At 53.8% G+C, this 15957-nt stretch overlaps 3 protein-coding genes across 3 annotated transcripts; all 3 read left to right on the top strand.

Annotated features, from left to right (window-relative positions):
- On the top strand, nt 1–2581 carry C8Q71DRAFT_71358 (carboxyesterase). The gene is made up of 9 exons (XM_047920922.1): nt 1–660; nt 717–827; nt 881–1005; nt 1061–1170; nt 1221–1247; nt 1306–1737; nt 1789–1924; nt 1977–2002; nt 2065–2581. Exons 1-9 carry the CDS (start codon nt 364–366, stop codon nt 2517–2519), a joined length of 1719 nt encoding a protein of 572 aa, XP_047778484.1. The 5' UTR covers nt 1–363; the 3' UTR covers nt 2520–2581.
- A 1573-nt stretch (nt 2582–4154) lies between these two features.
- On the top strand, nt 4155–11409 carry C8Q71DRAFT_761194 (uncharacterized protein). The gene is made up of 37 exons (XM_047923858.1): nt 4155–4426; nt 4481–4787; nt 4856–5119; nt 5170–5343; nt 5396–5459; nt 5516–5591; nt 5720–5834; nt 5890–6256; nt 6317–6380; nt 6435–6531; nt 6595–6625; nt 6689–6824; nt 6881–6926; nt 6977–7015; nt 7142–7196; nt 7247–7287; nt 7341–7605; nt 7663–7772; nt 7825–7873; nt 7924–8011; nt 8096–8285; nt 8336–8591; nt 8640–8808; nt 8864–9007; nt 9057–9118; nt 9168–9407; nt 9461–9563; nt 9612–9730; nt 9787–9850; nt 9962–10091; nt 10139–10202; nt 10257–10279; nt 10333–10458; nt 10514–10760; nt 10887–10999; nt 11058–11081; nt 11131–11409. The coding sequence occupies exons 1-37, from the start codon at nt 4371–4373 to the stop codon at nt 11260–11262; spliced, it is 4650 nt and encodes a 1549-aa protein (XP_047778483.1). The 5' UTR covers nt 4155–4370; the 3' UTR covers nt 11263–11409.
- A 111-nt stretch (nt 11410–11520) lies between these two features.
- On the top strand, nt 11521–15864 carry C8Q71DRAFT_761189 (uncharacterized protein). Its single transcript, XM_047923857.1, has 9 exons — nt 11521–11637; nt 11703–12404; nt 12461–13147; nt 13199–14113; nt 14173–14300; nt 14354–14475; nt 14540–14822; nt 14876–15443; nt 15502–15864. Exons 2-9 carry the CDS (start codon nt 11703–11705, stop codon nt 15529–15531), a joined length of 3435 nt encoding a protein of 1144 aa, XP_047778482.1. The 5' UTR covers nt 11521–11637; the 3' UTR covers nt 15532–15864.
- The last annotated feature ends 93 nt before the right edge of the window (nt 15865–15957 follow it).

Below are 15957 nucleotides of genomic sequence, written 5' to 3'. Positions count from 1 at the left end.
CTGCACGGTGCTTCCCCTGCAACGGGCCGAAAAGTATGTATGCATCTCGTACACATCCCGCACGCGGTGGCCACACATGCCTTCAGATCCAAATTAAGTTTGCAACCGCCCAGCCACGGGAGCCCGAGACCATCAGAACCGCCTTCGCATGACCTGCGCGCATCGACTCCGTGCAGCCCTCCTTCCCAGAGGATGCGACCATGGGCATCTTTGGTATAGCGTGCGCCACATTCAAGGCCGAGCTTGCCCCGCGTCTGCACTCATGATCACTGTATGGTTCGGTAAGGGTCTCGTCGTGGATATAAGTGTCGTTCTAAAGGAGGATTGGGGACCACGGACGACAGCCCAGAGCAGGTTGCCGCTATGCTTCTGCGTGTCTCGTCTGCCTGGTGTCTCCTTGTCGCCGCAGTCTTCATCGCTGCACCATGCGCCGCTCAGGGCAACGCAGTGTCGACTGCGAGCGCGCCGACCGCCAGCACGGTGAACGGGACTTACACCGGCCGGTACGTGCCCGAGTACAACCAGGACTTCTTCCTCGGCGTCCCATTTGCACAACCACCACTTGGCGACTTGCGCTTTGCGAACCCGCAGTCGCTGAATTCCTCCTTCACCGGGGTCCGGTCTGCAACCGCCTACAGTCCTGAATGCGTGGGATACGGAGTGAGCGACATCCTCGACAGTAACGGAGATGATTCGGACACTGACTATGCACCCAGAGCGACCAGTGGGGATACGCGATCAGCGAGGACTGCTTGTACCTCAACGTGATTCGACCTGCGAACTACTCGGACTATGACGAGCCACTGCCCGTCGGCGTGTGGATCCACGTACGACACCTACAGCAATCAAGTGCAAATGATGCATACTCACACTAGCGTAGGGAGGAGGCTTTTTCGAGGGCGGCACGCCCGACCAGCGATACAACCTCTCGTTCATCGTGCAAAACGGGATGGAGGTGAACAAGCCGTTCATCGGTGTATCCATTGGGTATCGTCTCTCAGCCTGGTGAGTATCATCTACGCAAGGTGCGAACGAGATACACACCGACTACATCCCGTAGGGGGTTCTTGGCCTCGGGCCAGCTTGCGGGGGAGGGCACGAACAACATGGGGCTGAGGGATCAGAGGCTGGCTTTACACTGGATCCAAGAGAATATCGCGGCGTTTGGTGGTGAGTCAACCTTGTTGCCTCTCGCGCGTGCTAGTTTGACGCCCTCCTAGGTGATCCGACGAAGGTCACGATATGGGGTGAGCTGCATCCGTCCTGTCACCACGATTGAACAATGCACGATCATAATCTACGCAGGTGAAAGCGCCGGTGCGCAATCGGTCGGCTTCCACCTCGTCGCCTATAACGGGCGAGACGAAGGCCTCTTCCGCGGCGCCATCATGGAGTCTGGGAACGCGCTGCAAGCAAACGCGATGTTCACCGCGGACTACTATACGCCGATGTACCAGGCACTCGTCGACAACGTCGGGTGCACTGAGTCGATCGACGTGCTCGGGTGCCTCCGCGCGACGCCCTTCGATACGATCAACGCAGCGCTCAACACCACGAACGCGACACTGTGGTTCGCAGTGATCGACGGGGATATGTTCACGAAGGTGGCGAGTTATCAGCTCGAGGCGGGCGAGTACGTGCATGTGCCGATTATCTCGGGGGCGAATACAGACGAGGGCACGTCGTTTGGGCCGACGGGTGTCAACACCTCGGAGCAGTTCCTGGAGGTCCTTGCATGTGAGCACAGATCACCGCCTTGTGGATTCGCACTTGTTGACGGTCTTCTAGCGGGAACCATCCATCCGTTCATTGGAATCGCACCTGCACTTGGGGATTTGATTCTGAATGCATACCCGGACGATCCCTGTGAAGGCATTCCTGTGGACCTCGGTTGCACACGCCTCAACGACAGCTATGGACTAGAGTGAGCACGATGGCGGCCATACATCTCCAGACACTTTACTAACCTGTCTCAGGTACCGACGGACGTCTGCCTATGCAGGTGAGGTAGCTTAATCAGGTCGCAAAGTACGACTCATTCACCTAGGCTTCTGCATCACGTAGGTGATGCTACCTTCATCGCTGCCCGTCGCTATCAGTGTCAGACCTGGACGGCGGGAGGCAACGCTGCGTACTGCTATCGCTTCAACACGCGACCCAACGGGCTGTCCATCTACTCCGGCGTTAGCCACTTCCAGGAGGTCGCCTTCGTCTTCGACAACACGGGCGGTTACGGATACGACGTTACTCCCGACCCATTCGGCGGGGTCCCGGAGAGCTACTACAGTCTGGCGAAGCTGATGAGCAGCTCTTGGGCGAGCTTCATCAACGACCTGGATCCGAACAGCTTCAGGCTTGGGGATACCGAGACGCCTCTCTGGCCGGTTTACGACAACAGCAATCCTCAGGACATCGTCTGGGATGCGAATGTCACGGCTCTTGCGTGGGTTGAGGCTGATACGTACCGTGCTGATGGAATCAACACGATCCTTTCGCTGAATCGTGCCTTCCATCGTTGACACTTGGGTTCCGAGCGGGTTCTACCATACGTGATGTTCATTGTTGTCCATTGAGCAGGGTTTAAGTAGAGCAAAATTTAGTTCATACCTAGGATTAGCGGGGATTTATGACTGGAATATCAGCTTATTGGCTCCCCCACTCGAGAGGGCATTCGTGCGCCGTCGCCGTGTGTGTTGCATTGCAGCGCCCCGGCCGCGCCCATTGCCGCCGACTCGTCTTCGCGCATTGTCCTCCACTCGTGCTCGCCCGTCCTCCGCTCGCGCTCGCGCATTCTTTCCTCATTCGCGCGCGGTCGATTCGTCGGTCGTGTTTGCATGCTGCCACGCACCGCGTTCGTGGTCGCCATGCATGAGTCGTCGCCCGCGTGTGCGTTCTGTGCATTCGCGCTCGCGGTCGGTGCGTGTGTTGTGCTGCACGTCGCCGCATCCTTTTGCCCACATTTAGCTCGCTGACTTGCAAGTGTCTGCACTCACCTTCCTTCGCTCGCCCGTCCTTCGCTGACGCGCCCATAGTGGGTTCATTGGCCACGTCTGCAAGCAGAACACTATTCTGCTTGTCTAGTTCTTTCTCGTTAACGTCTGAGTCGTCCGTGCAGACATCGATTACCTCTGTTTCTGGTAGACTTTTCGTGTCTATTTCATGCCCCCGTCTTTGAAAGCAGAACGGTATGCTCAGCGTGGTCAAGTCATCTGTGCAGAACACTTGAAGGTATATAATGAGCTGTAGACCCGTCGACCAAATGAGTAGCCAGTCGGCAAATGATTGCGGGAGGAGGTACATACATATGTCAATGAGAAAGTAAGAGACACGATGACCTCGAATTCCCGCAGCGCGCGCCGCGACTCGAAAGCGCTCGGGGCTCGGGCAGGGCTCGGTGTCTGCGTTTGTCTCCCTCAACTGGCCAATCCGATGTCTTCTTTGTCTGCCGTGAGAACTTTCCTGCAGGCCTCTTGTAGTATAGAAGATAGAAGATAGAAGATAGATGACTGGCAGTTGACTGCCAGCGCAGACTTGCACGGTCACTGTATCAATCGCGAACACCAGCTTGTGCTGCTTGAAGCAATTGATATGTATGTATCATCTCTTGTACAGTCACAGGCAGCCGATGCAGGACCGTTGACCGCCGTTCGTGACAGCGCTTCAGCGGCTCGGTCGAAAATTACTAAACTCCGTAGGATCAGTGACCATCGTTCTCTTGGGAACCACCGCGGGTTGTTCGAACTCCGAAAACGCTACGAACATTGGTCCCTCATGGGAACCTTTTGCGAGTTTTGATGGACCCAGAACATCCTCCGAAAATGCTCCGAACATGCGTGTTTTCGTCGAACATGCTAAAATCTGGCTAAAATACAGTTTTCTGAGGATGTTCGGAGCCCAAATGCCCCCAGAAAAGGTTCCCATGAGGGACCAATTTTCGTAGCGTTTTCGGAGTTCGAACAACCTGCCAGTTTGCCCGCGGTGAACACGGCGCATACGCATGGTCACGGTTCCGTTTGAGATAGTACTCATACAAATAGTGACTTATCGCCGTGATGGTGCCCCTGCCCGAACTTAGCCCGAACTCAAGCGCGAAGAAGAATGTCATTTACCTGAGTCAGAAGGAAGATTACGTTGATTGACGGCTCCGGGCTCTCCGGGTGCACACCGGATAAAAGGTCTGCCCTCCATAACTGGTTCAAACGCATCTGCCAAAACTTCAGTCGACCACCCTTCGCTATCAACTGCAAAGGTCTGAGTAGCTGACTCACATACTTACGCATCCCAGAGCTTGGCGGTGGCCGCGCAAGCGTCTTTCCGGGTACATAGCGATACGTCGAAGGCGTACCACGGTTCAACATTCACGGACCGCCATGGATGATACGTTTCCAACGTTGTTCGCTATGATCGAACCTTCTTTAAATTTCAGGTATGTATGATGTGTCTTGCGTTCACCACTGCGATTGCTCAAGTTTGCGGATAGTGACAAGTGGGATGATCCGCTGTATATCCCTGCCCTCGTCGCCATTGTTTCGGCGTTGTCCTTCGTGTTCACAATACCTTTTTTCAAGTCTGACAAGCAGGTTTGCGACGCTGAGGGCGAGAGCGAGCGGCCCAAATTAGCACGCTATCTGGACCAACAAGGCGGGATGTTCATCCTTGTCTTCAAAGGTACCAGGCTCCTGTGCGTGCTCGCCCTCCTCGCCCTGGCCGTAAACCAAGTCATTGTCGGAGTACATCCACAACCGAACCTGGTTCCCTGGTTTGAACTTCGTCTGACTGCAGCCTACGTAAGCCTCTATTCCAGGACCCCCCCCCCCCCCAGCTGACGCGTCGCTCACAACACTTGGGATGATAGGCATACGCGTCGTTGCTGGCGCTTCTGACTGTAACAGCGCGATCACCGCTCAGCAGGAACGCGTCGCTTCATCTCACTGTACTCCTGCTAGTCACTTGGGGTCTCTATGTCTACCGAGACGTTTGGCCATTGGCGACATTCACCCTGACGCCGCTCGACAGCGCCGAAGGCGGCATTCTCTGGGCGAAAGTCGCTTTATTGACCGTATCTGCGGTGATCGTACCACTGTGCATCCCGCGTTCATATGTTCCTCTTGATCCGCAAGTGGGTAAATTCCCAGAAATTCGAACTACACCACAATGACCCTTGTACAGGAGCCGACGGCCCCGCACCCAGAGCAGACAGCATCTCTGCTGTCGCTGATAGTGTACGGATGGATAGATCCGACCGTCTGGAAGGCGTACCGGCAGCCCCAGATGAAGCTAGAGGACCTCCCGCCGCTCGCGGATTATGATCGTACGAAGAATCTTGTCCAGAGAGGACTTCCGGTACCGTTTCCTCGCCTTGCTTCTGGTTCCCCTTACTGAAGAAGCTCTTCAGCATCTAGATCCCTTCCAAACACCGAAAAGGAGACATTTTTTCTGGAGACTGATGCGCGTTTTCGGTATGTCCCCCCTTCTGTGCGATGATCATGTACGGTATCTGATCCCAGATAAACAGGAAAGGAATACACGGTTCTTGGGCTGATGCTCGCTTTACGAGTATGTTCAGAGTTGTTCTCGGATTGTATGGTCAGGTGACGGAAAGCATCAGTCCGTGGCGAACCTTGCGAGCCCTATCGGTGTCAACCGACTGTTGAAGTGCGTAATAGTCACCTCATGTGGACAATCGATTGCTGACGATAGCTACAATCTATGCCTATAGCTACATTGAGCAAGGCGGCGAAGGCATGACCGTCCGACCCTGGGTATGGATCTTCCTGCTCTTCCTCGGCCCTACTGCGGGCACGTTCGCTTTCCAATGGTACATCTACACAGCAGTGAGTCCTGTAGCACGTAATATCAGCATGAGTCCGTCATTCAATCATTCGGCAGGCCACACTGACGGTGCGCGCGAAAGCGATGATCACCCAGCTCGTCTTTGAGCATGCTCTACGCGTCCGGATGAAAGCCGAGACAGCCGGGGCGAAAGCAGCCCCTTCGACTCCAGGCAGGACGCCAGACACGGCATCGCTCGCGGAGCCTGCGTCCGCAAACGGCACAAACGGGATGGAGACAGACAACGGAGAGGACGCTACCCTGCGCGGCTCGAGTACCGAAACGACTGCTACGACGAAGGACGGTGAGGATTCGAGCAAGGAAGGATCGAGCGGCGGTGCATCGAACCTTGTTGGAAGGATCAATAACCTCGTAACGACGGACATGCAAACGATCGACCATGGACGGGATTTCATCTTCGTGTGTGCGTGATAGATTCAACCCTCTGCATGTGGTGCCGACGTTGACCGTGATCCGTGGACAGTGGTTGAGGTCCCGACACAGCTCGCACTGTGTACGTGGTTCTTGTACTCGGTCTTGGGCTGGAGGTAACCTTGAGTGTCTTCACTGAAGCGTGTCGCATTGTTGATTCGGGGTTTTAGTGCTTTCGTCGGGATGGGAGTCATGGGATGCATGCTTCCACTCCCAGGGTACGTTGCCAGCTTCGTGCATGGTCTACAAGAGAAGAAGATGGCGAAGGTATGCAATGCGTTTGAGATCCTGCCCGCCACGGCTGATATGCTGCATTGGATGTGACACCAGACGGACGCTCGCGTGCAAACCGTAAGCGAACGTCAGTGTTTGGAATATCTGTCTCAGGTATATCAAGATACTGACGACTGGCATTGCAATACAGTACTCGGCGTGGTCCGCATGATCAAGCTGTTTGGATGGGAGCCACGTGTTGCTGAGCAGGTCGCGGAGAAGAGAGAGGAAGAGATGAGCTTCGTCAGAAGTCTGCGGATGCGCGAGTTCCTGATGAATTACGTGAAGTCAGTACCCTCCGACTCTACTGGTGTCTTCAGAGCTGACAGGCCTACCTTGGTAGTCACCTGATCCCGCTGGTGACCATGATCGTCACCTACGCAGTCTATGTGAGCGCGATAGTCCTTTGAAGATCAAAACATCGCTAATCCTCCAGCAGACGCTTTTGATGAAGCAGACCCTTACAGGCATGTGTCTCGTGAGCATGATGCGACTTTTGCTGATGCAACCTAGCTTCTGTTCTATTCTCCTCCATCACGCGTGAGTGCCGATATAGCCAACCTTAGTGCATGAAAAAAGCTGAATCGAACATACAGTCTTCGAGACACTCCGTTACGAGTTACAGCAGACGTTCCTAATGATACCATTCATCATACAAGGTTTGCATGCCCTAAACTCGTAGTAATGTAGTTTTGACAGCCATCTGCAGCGAAGGTTTCGGTCGATCGAGTTGACAAGTTCCTCAATGAGGTTGGCTAGGTGTAGCCTGACTTATCGCGTATTTCATACTGAACCCGCGCCAGACAGAACTCCTGGATGAGTATTCGGCCACGGGCGACGACGTTGTCGAAGTCCTAGGCAATGGGCCTAACAACGGCGACGCGATCGGATTCCGAAATGTCTCGTTCACTTGGACTGCCTCGACAGAAGGCAACATGACGCCGACGCCGCAGAGACGCGTGTTCAGATTGTCGATTGACGACGAGCTCGTGTTCAAACGTGGTCGGATCAACCTGATCCTTGGCCCTACAGGATCAGGGAAGACCTCTATGCTGATGGCATTGCTCGGTAAGTCGTCGCATCGGCGAAATAATCTACGCTCGCCCATGGTGATGACCTGTATAGGCGAGATGCACTATATACCCAATGGTCCAGACTCATATGTGAACCTTCCGCGCTCCTGTGGCGTTGCATACGCTGCACAAGAATCGTGGGTACAGAACGAGACGATCAAGGTATGTGCTTTATAGTAGATAGGTGCAGTCATGGTATTAAAAGCACAATCAGGACAACATTCTGTTTGGATCGCCCTATGACGAAGAGCGATACAATAAGGGTATAGTTGCCTATCCTCCTGACGACATGTCCATGACAACGCTTCCTCAGTGATTGAACAATGTGGTTTGACACGCGATTTGGAGCTTCTGGAAGCTGGCGATCTTACCGAAGTCGGAGAGAAGGGATTGACCCTCAGGTATGCCTCTCTTTTGATGCGTTGTTATTGCACGGCTTACATGGGCCCGTTCGCAGTGGTGGACAAAAGGTAAAACCGACATAGATTTAATGACGGCCGAGACTCATCATCGATGGCACAGGCGCGCATAACCCTCGCTCGTGCGATCTATTCTCCGGCAGAGATCTTGCTTTTGGATGACGTCCTAGCTGCTCTTGACGTTCACACATCGCAGTGGATTGTCGGCAAATGCTTCAAGGGCGATCTTGTTCGCGGGCGCACAATCATCCTGGTGGTATGTTACGGTGCCCTGATATGTCTACGTTTGCCTAACTTTGCATTAAGACACACAATGTCGCAATTGCGCGACCGATAGCTGACTTCGTCGTGTCCCTCGGCACGGATGGCCGTGTCCATAGCCAGGGCACGCTCGCTGGCGCATTAGAAGCTAGCGAAGAACTTGCTTCAGAGATCTCTGAGAAGACGAAAGAAGCGGGGGAAGAGGTTGATGCCACTATTCCCGACACGACAGAGAAAGAGAAGAAGGGCAAGCTTATTCTTGAAGAAGAAGTTTCCATGGGTCAGGTCGGCTGGTCTGCGTGTAAGTGCAAACGGACCACATGTTACTCGGCCGCTAACGGTGTCTCAGTTAAGCTGTTCTTGGGTTCACTGGGCGGTCGGCATCCTCTGATATTCTGGATGGCGTGCCTGGGATGCTACTTGACATGCGAAATTACCAGCACGTTCCAGGTTTGGTTCCTCGGACTGTGGGCTCGTCAATATGACCAGATGCCACCTGAGAAGGTATCGGTGGCCTTGTAAGCACCCCCCCTTTGACTGAGTCTCATCGATAAATATTGATGAAAACCACAGCTACGTGGTTACGTACGCACTCATCCAAGGAGTGACCGTCATGCTCTTCTCCACTTCTTATCTAATCTATCTTTTCGGGTCCCTGAGGGCCTCTATCGTCATCCATTCTTCACTGATGTCCTCTATCCTGGGTGCAACTCTAAGGTGCAATTTTCATCAAACTCCCCGCATTCGATGCTGATAGTCATTGCAGATGGCTTGACATGACTCCGGCGTCTCGTATCATCACGCGTTGCACTCAAGACATCCAAGCCAGTACGTTACATGTTCCATCCCTGAGCAGTTCGCTTACACCACCTCTCAGTCGATAACCAGATTGTGGACTACTTCTTTTGGTGGATGGAGCACAGCGGGATTATGGCTACAAGACTTGGAGCCGTAGTCATCATGTCGCCGCTCATGCTCATCCCCGGATCGACCATCTTTGTCCTCGGCGCTCTCTGCGGCTACCTATACATCAATACTCAGCTCAACACCAAACGCGAAATGAGTCTTGCGCAGGCACCTGTCCTGGGGCACTTCGGGGCTGCAATAACAGGGCTAGGTAGGTGGTCCGACACGTCATGCATACGACTGAGCTCACGGATCGCCTGACAGTCTCTATTCGCGCATATGGTGCACAAGATATGTTCCGGCAGGAATCGTATGCGCGCATCGACAAGTTCACGAGGATTGCTAGGTCCTTCTACGTCCTGTACCAGTAGGTGCATATGCTTTTTGATGCATAGCAACTGTTCATTGTGTCCAGGTGGATAGCGATACGCGTAGATACATTGGCAGCATTGTTCACGGCAGGCCTGGGAGTGTATATGATCTATGGCCCACCACAGGACCCTTCTAGCATAGGTTTCTCTCTCAACATGGCTGGTTTGTCTCGAAGTTTCCGTGATTGCGAGAGGACAACTGATGGGTTGGCGATCTAGTGGAATTCAGCAGCTGTATCATCTGGTGGATCAAGCTCTCCAACGAGCTTCAAATTCACGGTAAGTGCGCCAGCAATGCACGGCGATAGCATGCTGATTGTTCTCGTGTTCTCAGGTAACAGGTAAGCGGTGATATCAAAAGGTGATGCACGCCGCACTGAGCAATTCCGCGAAGTTTGGAGCGGATACAACAGTACTTATCGATCGAGCAAGAGGCGAAACCCACCACGAGCGGTGTACCTCCTGCGTATTGGCCAGCGAGCAGTGTACTGAGAGTGGAGAAACTTTCTGCACGATATTCGTCAGTGCGTCATAGCAATCGATCCAATGGGCTCATACTTATATTATTCAGGATGGTCCCCGCGTGTTGCACGAGATATCATTCGAGGTCAAGTCTGGCGAACGCGTTGGAATTGGTGAGTATCCCCGCGCCTTCAGCTTTGTGGACTCATTGGTAAACCTCTCAATAGTGGGTCGGACGGGTAGCGGGAAGGTAAGACCGAGGCGTCGTGCCCGTGAAGCGTCGCCGTCTGACCCTGTTCGCAGAGTTCCTTGACACTAGCCTTACTTCGGTGCATTCTCACGGAAGGCAAGGTATACTACGACGGTATAGCTACTGATACCCTGAACCTGGATGCGCTTCGCTCGAAGATCACGATCATTCCTCAATCCGTGAGCTTCGTCTGCCTTCCAGCCACTTTCTGTCTGACTCATAGACCCTGTCTAGCCCGAGCTCTTAAGCGGGACCTTGCGGGAGAACCTCGATCCATTCCATGAACACGACGATGCTGTCCTGAATGATGCCCTGCGCTCCGCGGGTCTCTTCTCCTTGCAAAAAGAGACTGATGAAGGCAAGATCACGCTGGATAGCCAGATCGCTAGCGGCGGTGGCAATCTTTCGGTGGGCCAGCGACAAATCCTCGCGTTGGCCAGAGCTATCGTGCGTCAGAGTAAGCTTTTGATTCTAGACGAAGGTACGAACATCGCACCATTGAACAATTGTCTCTCTACTTACTCTTCTATAGCTACATCCGCGATAGGTGCGACGAATCGAGCGAGATCGAAACGTAGAGATTGACTTGACTGATTTGGCTGGCCAGACTACGAGACCGATACCGTTATCCAGGCATCACTGCGCGGTGAGCTGAGGAAGGATATCACCTTACTCACAATTGCGCACCGCTTGCAGACGATCATGGACAGCGACAAGATTGTAAGTGATTAGGAAGACTACGGACAATGAGACGTGCTGATACCGCCCTGCTTCATAGATGGTTCTCGATGCTGGTCGTATTGTGAGTGTAACGATGTGCATGTCTCGTCGCAATGTCTCATCTCGTGCAGGTCGAGTATGGCGCACCCAGCGAGTTGCTGAAGATAGAGAACGGCTTGCTTCGCGCCCTAGTCAACGAGAGCGCTGACAAGGAAAAGTTGCTCGGTCTCGCTGAAGGCAAAACAGCTTCATCATCCGCGTGAATCTCCAGCTTCCAATCGAGTAGTTGCTACTCATAGTATTTAGACATGTTTGATCTAGAGACAATACTGTATGGCTATAGACCTGTCTTACCATGCGCTCTTTGCGAGTTCAGAGGATATGACAATCTGAAGAATACCGTTACTTTCTGATTCCAGCCTGACCGGCCTGACCAGTGGCTACTGCCATTTGTCGCGGTCACGTGTTGCAGCTCGGCGCTGTCGGAATCTGGCCATTGACCAAGCGAGCATGCTGCCCGCGGCCGCGTTCAAGTTCCGCCCCTATCCTCAGGCTATTGTGGCTCAAGTCGCTGCTCCTTTCGCCATACCAGCACACAGACTTACTTTAATTATAACAGAGGCAAATCACTCCCCGAAGTGCGCATTCTCTTCTTTGCAAAATAGACCGGTTTCGATGAAATCAATGCATATACCCCTCATAGATGGCGGCTGCCGCGTCCAATTCGAAGCCACTTGTGCTCGTCTTCTCTCTCTCGGCTATGAAGATGGCCGAAATGGATGTCCATCTGTTAAAGCACCTGAGAGCTAGAAGCCAGGTCGAAGTCGTCACGTCTAGGGACACCGCGCTGCGGTGGTTGTCGAGGCCTCCACGCCCACAAGCAATTCTGCTCGCCGATGAAGTTGTCACCGAGCGGAAACAAGAGCAGCTGCTACTCAAGCTTGCAGAGTATGCAAGATCCGGAGGTACGATCGTCTTTGGCTGTAGGTTCCCTACCTTCGTCAAGCCCAAGAACATGGAGACGATGTTCCAACGGACCCTGGGACTACCCTGGGCACGAGGCGATTATCATCGCTCTACATTCTCCCTCAACAGAAGAGTAGAGAACATTAGCCTCGAACATCTTGCACCATCATACAGCATGAAAGCCTCGCACCTACGGAACGTCGCACCCACAGCGGCTGTATACGTCCCTACGGACGAATCAAGGATCGAGTCGCTGGTCTTTGCGCCTGATCCTGTTAGGAACCTGGATCAGACTCCCGCGGCATTTTCCAAGCTTGGACAAGGATATGTCGGCTACGTCGGAGACGTCAATGCCGAAGAGGAGACGACTCATCTACTCATCGCCATGTTGCTCGCGTCTTTGCGAGAAATAAAGCCGACTGGCCAATTGAATTCGACAGTGAGTCTAGTTAGTACGTTTCCCTTCCCATTGCGTTAACCAAGCCTTGGCTACAGCAGGGCTCACCGAACGTGCAACGACCTTCAGTGCTCATCCTTTCCCTGCACAAGGACGCTGCTTTCGACGAACTAAACGTTGCCGTGTATGCTGCTTTGCGAAGCAGAGCTAATGTCACCGAGGCCTCGACGAAGCAACAGGCCCTGCGAGGTTTCACATCGAGTCCGCTCCCGAACGCGGTCTTAGTCACAGATGCCGGTATCATGGACGAAGAGAACAACCAAGTTCTTTCTAAATTAGTCACGTACAGTCAACGGCGCGGTTTTACAATCGTCTTCGCATGTCAATTCAGCAGCTTCGTGCGCTGGCCCGACCTCGACGCATTATTCCAGCGACTCGACCTCTCGTGGCGTTCGGGGTCGTACACCAAGATGGACGTTACGGTGACGAAATCCGTCGACAACATTGACTTCGACGCACTCACGGAGACCTATGAGTACCCTAAGGCCCTATTTCTTCAGCACGTTCCATGGGAGGAGTCCGTATATGTCCCCACTCTTCAATACCGCAGCAATGAGACACTGGCGGCTTTTGGCTCGACGTTGTGCGGAGGGTGTATAGGATACGCCGGGGATGTCAACCCATCGGAGCATGTAACGAAGCTAGTCATCGCCCTATGCTTCCCCAAAATCTCTCCAGCGAACACGGAGAACCAGTCGCCAGTCTCGCAAACAGCTGCTCCGACGGTAAGCCCACTGTCTCTCCTCCGTCGTGCACTCGAGTAACCACTTCAACAGCCTGCGCCACAGCCGCCACGGGAGGCGGCCAGGGATCAGGGGCCTAAACCCGAGGTTCTGCTTATCTCCTTCGACAAACTCTCCTTCTTCGACGGCATCGAGCAACAACTGCTTTCGGCCCTCAACAAGAACGCGGTGGTCCAGGAGGTGCTCGATGCGAAAGCTGCGCTGAAGCGCTTGTCAGCGAAACCGAGCCCCGCTGCGATTATCCTGACCCACCCTAGCGTGATTCACAATGACAAGGTCATCCACCACCTCATCGCGTATGCCCGTGCAGGCGGTAAGGTGATCGTTGGCTCCCAATTCTCCAATTACCTGCCACTCGACCAGTTGAAGCCGTTCTTCCAGAAGTGGGAGCTCCCTTGGGTGGCTGGCGTATACCACCGCACGACAATCGCGCTGACTCCGGACAGGGTACCTTCCCCGTTGCGTTCAAGCAAGCTGTTCCCCGCATATAGCGCGAAAGCCGTCCACCTGAAACATGTCAAGAAGGAACACAGGGTATACGCACCGACGACCACGTCGACCATGGAGGAACAGTTTGGGCAACCTGGCGCGCCGATCACTGGGTCACTTCTGGAGGAAACTGCCGCAGCCTGGGCTCCCATCGGCAAAGGTTACGTGGGCTACATCGGAGACATAAACTCAGAAGAAGAGAGCACCAGACTTGTCCTCGAAATGTGCGGTGTCACTGTCAAGCCTGGCGACCTCGGTCCCCGCAAGTGCGACGTGGGCACGTATGTCGAGGCTGGAGATCTCAAGCCCATCACGGACACGTATGGCGAGCGGTTGCTGCCTACGCGCCAGGATTTGTCAAAGCCTCGTCCTCGAGAGAAGGAGGTGGCTGCTCGGTCGGTGGAGCGCGCGAATATGTCGCGGCGGAAACGTCTGACAGCCGAGGTGCTCAAGGAAGAGGTGCGCATTATTGCACCACGTTTTGTATTCAGCTCACGCGTGTATCATATGACTACTAGGGTAACAAACTGTTCAAGGAGGGCAAGTCAGCGCAAGCCGCGAGCAAGTATCGTCAGGCTGCAATGATCTACGGACCCAGACCTGTTTACATGAGCAATCTCGCGGCTGCGTTGCTCAAGATGGGAAAGTGGGTGTTCGAGCATGGGTTCCACCGTGCGCGTGACTGACAAACCCACGCAGATATATAGAGGCCGAGTCCGCTGCCAGTCGCGCACTCTTCTATGAGCCGAAGAACATCAAGGCGCGTTATCGGCGAGGCATGGCAAACAAGGGGTTGGAGATGTATGCATCCGCCATAGAAGGTACGTTTTACGTCCGAGTTTGACGCTGCGTTCACATATTTACTGTTGACCTTGCGTGGTGTAGACTTCCGTAGCGTCTTGAGACAGGATCCGTCATCGAACATCGCGCGGACCGCTCTCGAGGAAACTCTTCTGCTGAACCATGGGCGAGCATTGTCTGAAGGAAATCCAAAGGAGCTCGAAGAGAACGATCCTCTTTGGGAGATCATGACCGAGTCGGACAGCAGTGAATACAAGCATGAGGGTAACAATACGCCCTGTCGTTACCTGAACCACGATGGCTGCAACGATGGCTCGCAGTGCCGATGGAAGCACGCACCCGACGCGCGTAGCATTCGCGACGAACTGTGAGTACGCTACCAAGCCAAGTTCATAGTAGATGGTTTTGATTGTGTTGCAGAGGTCGCAATGTCTGTATGATATGGCTGGTTGGCAACTGCATCTTGGGAAATAAGTGCTACTACGCGCATGACAAGACGTATCTTCCTGCAGGCGGCTGGTGGAACAAGCCCGAGCAGACGACCAACCTGCGGGGCGCTGTCGACCACTTCAACGTCACCGGTAACAAAAATTCGGATCGAGCCATGTTCCTGCATTCTGTGATGAACCTGCAGAATTGGCGCAGCGATGAGTGGATGTCCGGGCGCTTCAGTGAACTGGACAACGACAAGACCACCATCGGGCAACGCGCAAGCATCACCGTCAACACGACTCAGCGAGACGGCCGGTTCAAGTATGAGTACTCCATGTCTACAGAGGCTATGGCGGGTATGGCAGGAGGAGTGGATGAGTACGATGACGACGACGATGAAGATGAAGAGGACGAAGATGAAGAGGACGAAGATGAAGATTATGACGAGGATGGGTGGGACGAGGAGGAGGAGAGATGGAACAATTGCGGCTTCACCAACAGTGAGGTGCACGAACTACTGTGTCAGGGTGTGAAACCCTGGGATGAAGACGCTTGGGTATGTCCTATGTGTTCGGATGCTGCTTCAGTACTCATGCATTCCTGTCTCCTGTCAGGACGTGCTGGAAGCTCTTCACAGCATGTGACGGGCTGATTTCGCCTATTTGCAAGAGATGTCATTGTGCCTCTGTCGAAGTTGGTAAACATGTAAACGTAGACCGTTTGTTCAGGCGTCGGTACCTAACTACTCACTGTGCGCAGACCCCTTCGGCTCATGTGTCCTGATGGATATCCAGCATATGTGTCTACATGCCATAGGTCTGTGCGTCATCGCTGTGTGTTTTCAGCCACTCCGTTGAGGATTAGCCATATACGGCAAGTCTTCTGGTTCGATCATGATCCAAGTTCCTTCGCATGCCTCTCACAACTGTCAATTTACTTACTGTATCTGACCGACATGCAAACGGTCACAATCTCACCGTCGCCAGACGCGATTGCTGTCGAGTCTACCGTCATGGCAACATTATGCCGCGGAATAGTCAGGTTCAGGCATTGGACCGTGTATGAGCTCG

Source organism: Rhodofomes roseus (assembly GCF_022264815.1).
Source record: "Rhodofomes roseus strain CIRM-BRFM 1785 chromosome Unknown C8Q71scaffold_11, whole genome shotgun sequence".
Taxonomy (NCBI): domain Eukaryota; kingdom Fungi; phylum Basidiomycota; class Agaricomycetes; order Polyporales; family Fomitopsidaceae; genus Rhodofomes; species Rhodofomes roseus.
Note: the sequence above shows the minus strand (reverse complement) of the source record. Positions and strands in the feature narration are given on the sequence as shown.

What these genes read in the sequence shown, in the direction of transcription:
- C8Q71DRAFT_71358 (XM_047920922.1), top strand. Translation starts at nt 364, where the DNA reads ATGCTTCTGCGTGTCTCGTCTGCCTGGTGTCTCCTTGTCGCCGCAGTC. An exon ending in GACGAAGGTCACGATATGGG is followed by an intron (nt 1,248 to 1,305) that starts GTGAGCTGCATC and finishes TAATCTACGCAG; the next exon opens with GTGAAAGCGCCGGTGCGCAA. An exon ending in GTTCCTGGAGGTCCTTGCAT is followed by an intron (nt 1,738 to 1,788) that starts GTGAGCACAGAT and finishes ACGGTCTTCTAG; the next exon opens with CGGGAACCATCCATCCGTTC.
- C8Q71DRAFT_761194 (XM_047923858.1), top strand. Translation starts at nt 4,371, where the DNA reads ATGGATGATACGTTTCCAACGTTGTTCGCTATGATCGAACCTTCTTTA. An exon ending in TTGACAAGTTCCTCAATGAG is followed by an intron (nt 7,288 to 7,340) that starts GTTGGCTAGGTG and finishes AACCCGCGCCAG; the next exon opens with ACAGAACTCCTGGATGAGTA. An exon ending in GAGCTTCAAATTCACGGTAA is followed by an intron (nt 9,851 to 9,961) that starts GTGCGCCAGCAA and finishes AATTCCGCGAAG; the next exon opens with TTTGGAGCGGATACAACAGT.
- C8Q71DRAFT_761189 (XM_047923857.1), top strand. Translation starts at nt 11,703, where the DNA reads ATGGCGGCTGCCGCGTCCAATTCGAAGCCACTTGTGCTCGTCTTCTCT. An exon ending in CCGAGGTGCTCAAGGAAGAG is followed by an intron (nt 14,114 to 14,172) that starts GTGCGCATTATT and finishes TATGACTACTAG; the next exon opens with GGTAACAAACTGTTCAAGGA. An exon ending in CCTGGGATGAAGACGCTTGG is followed by an intron (nt 15,444 to 15,501) that starts GTATGTCCTATG and finishes GTCTCCTGTCAG; the next exon opens with GACGTGCTGGAAGCTCTTCA.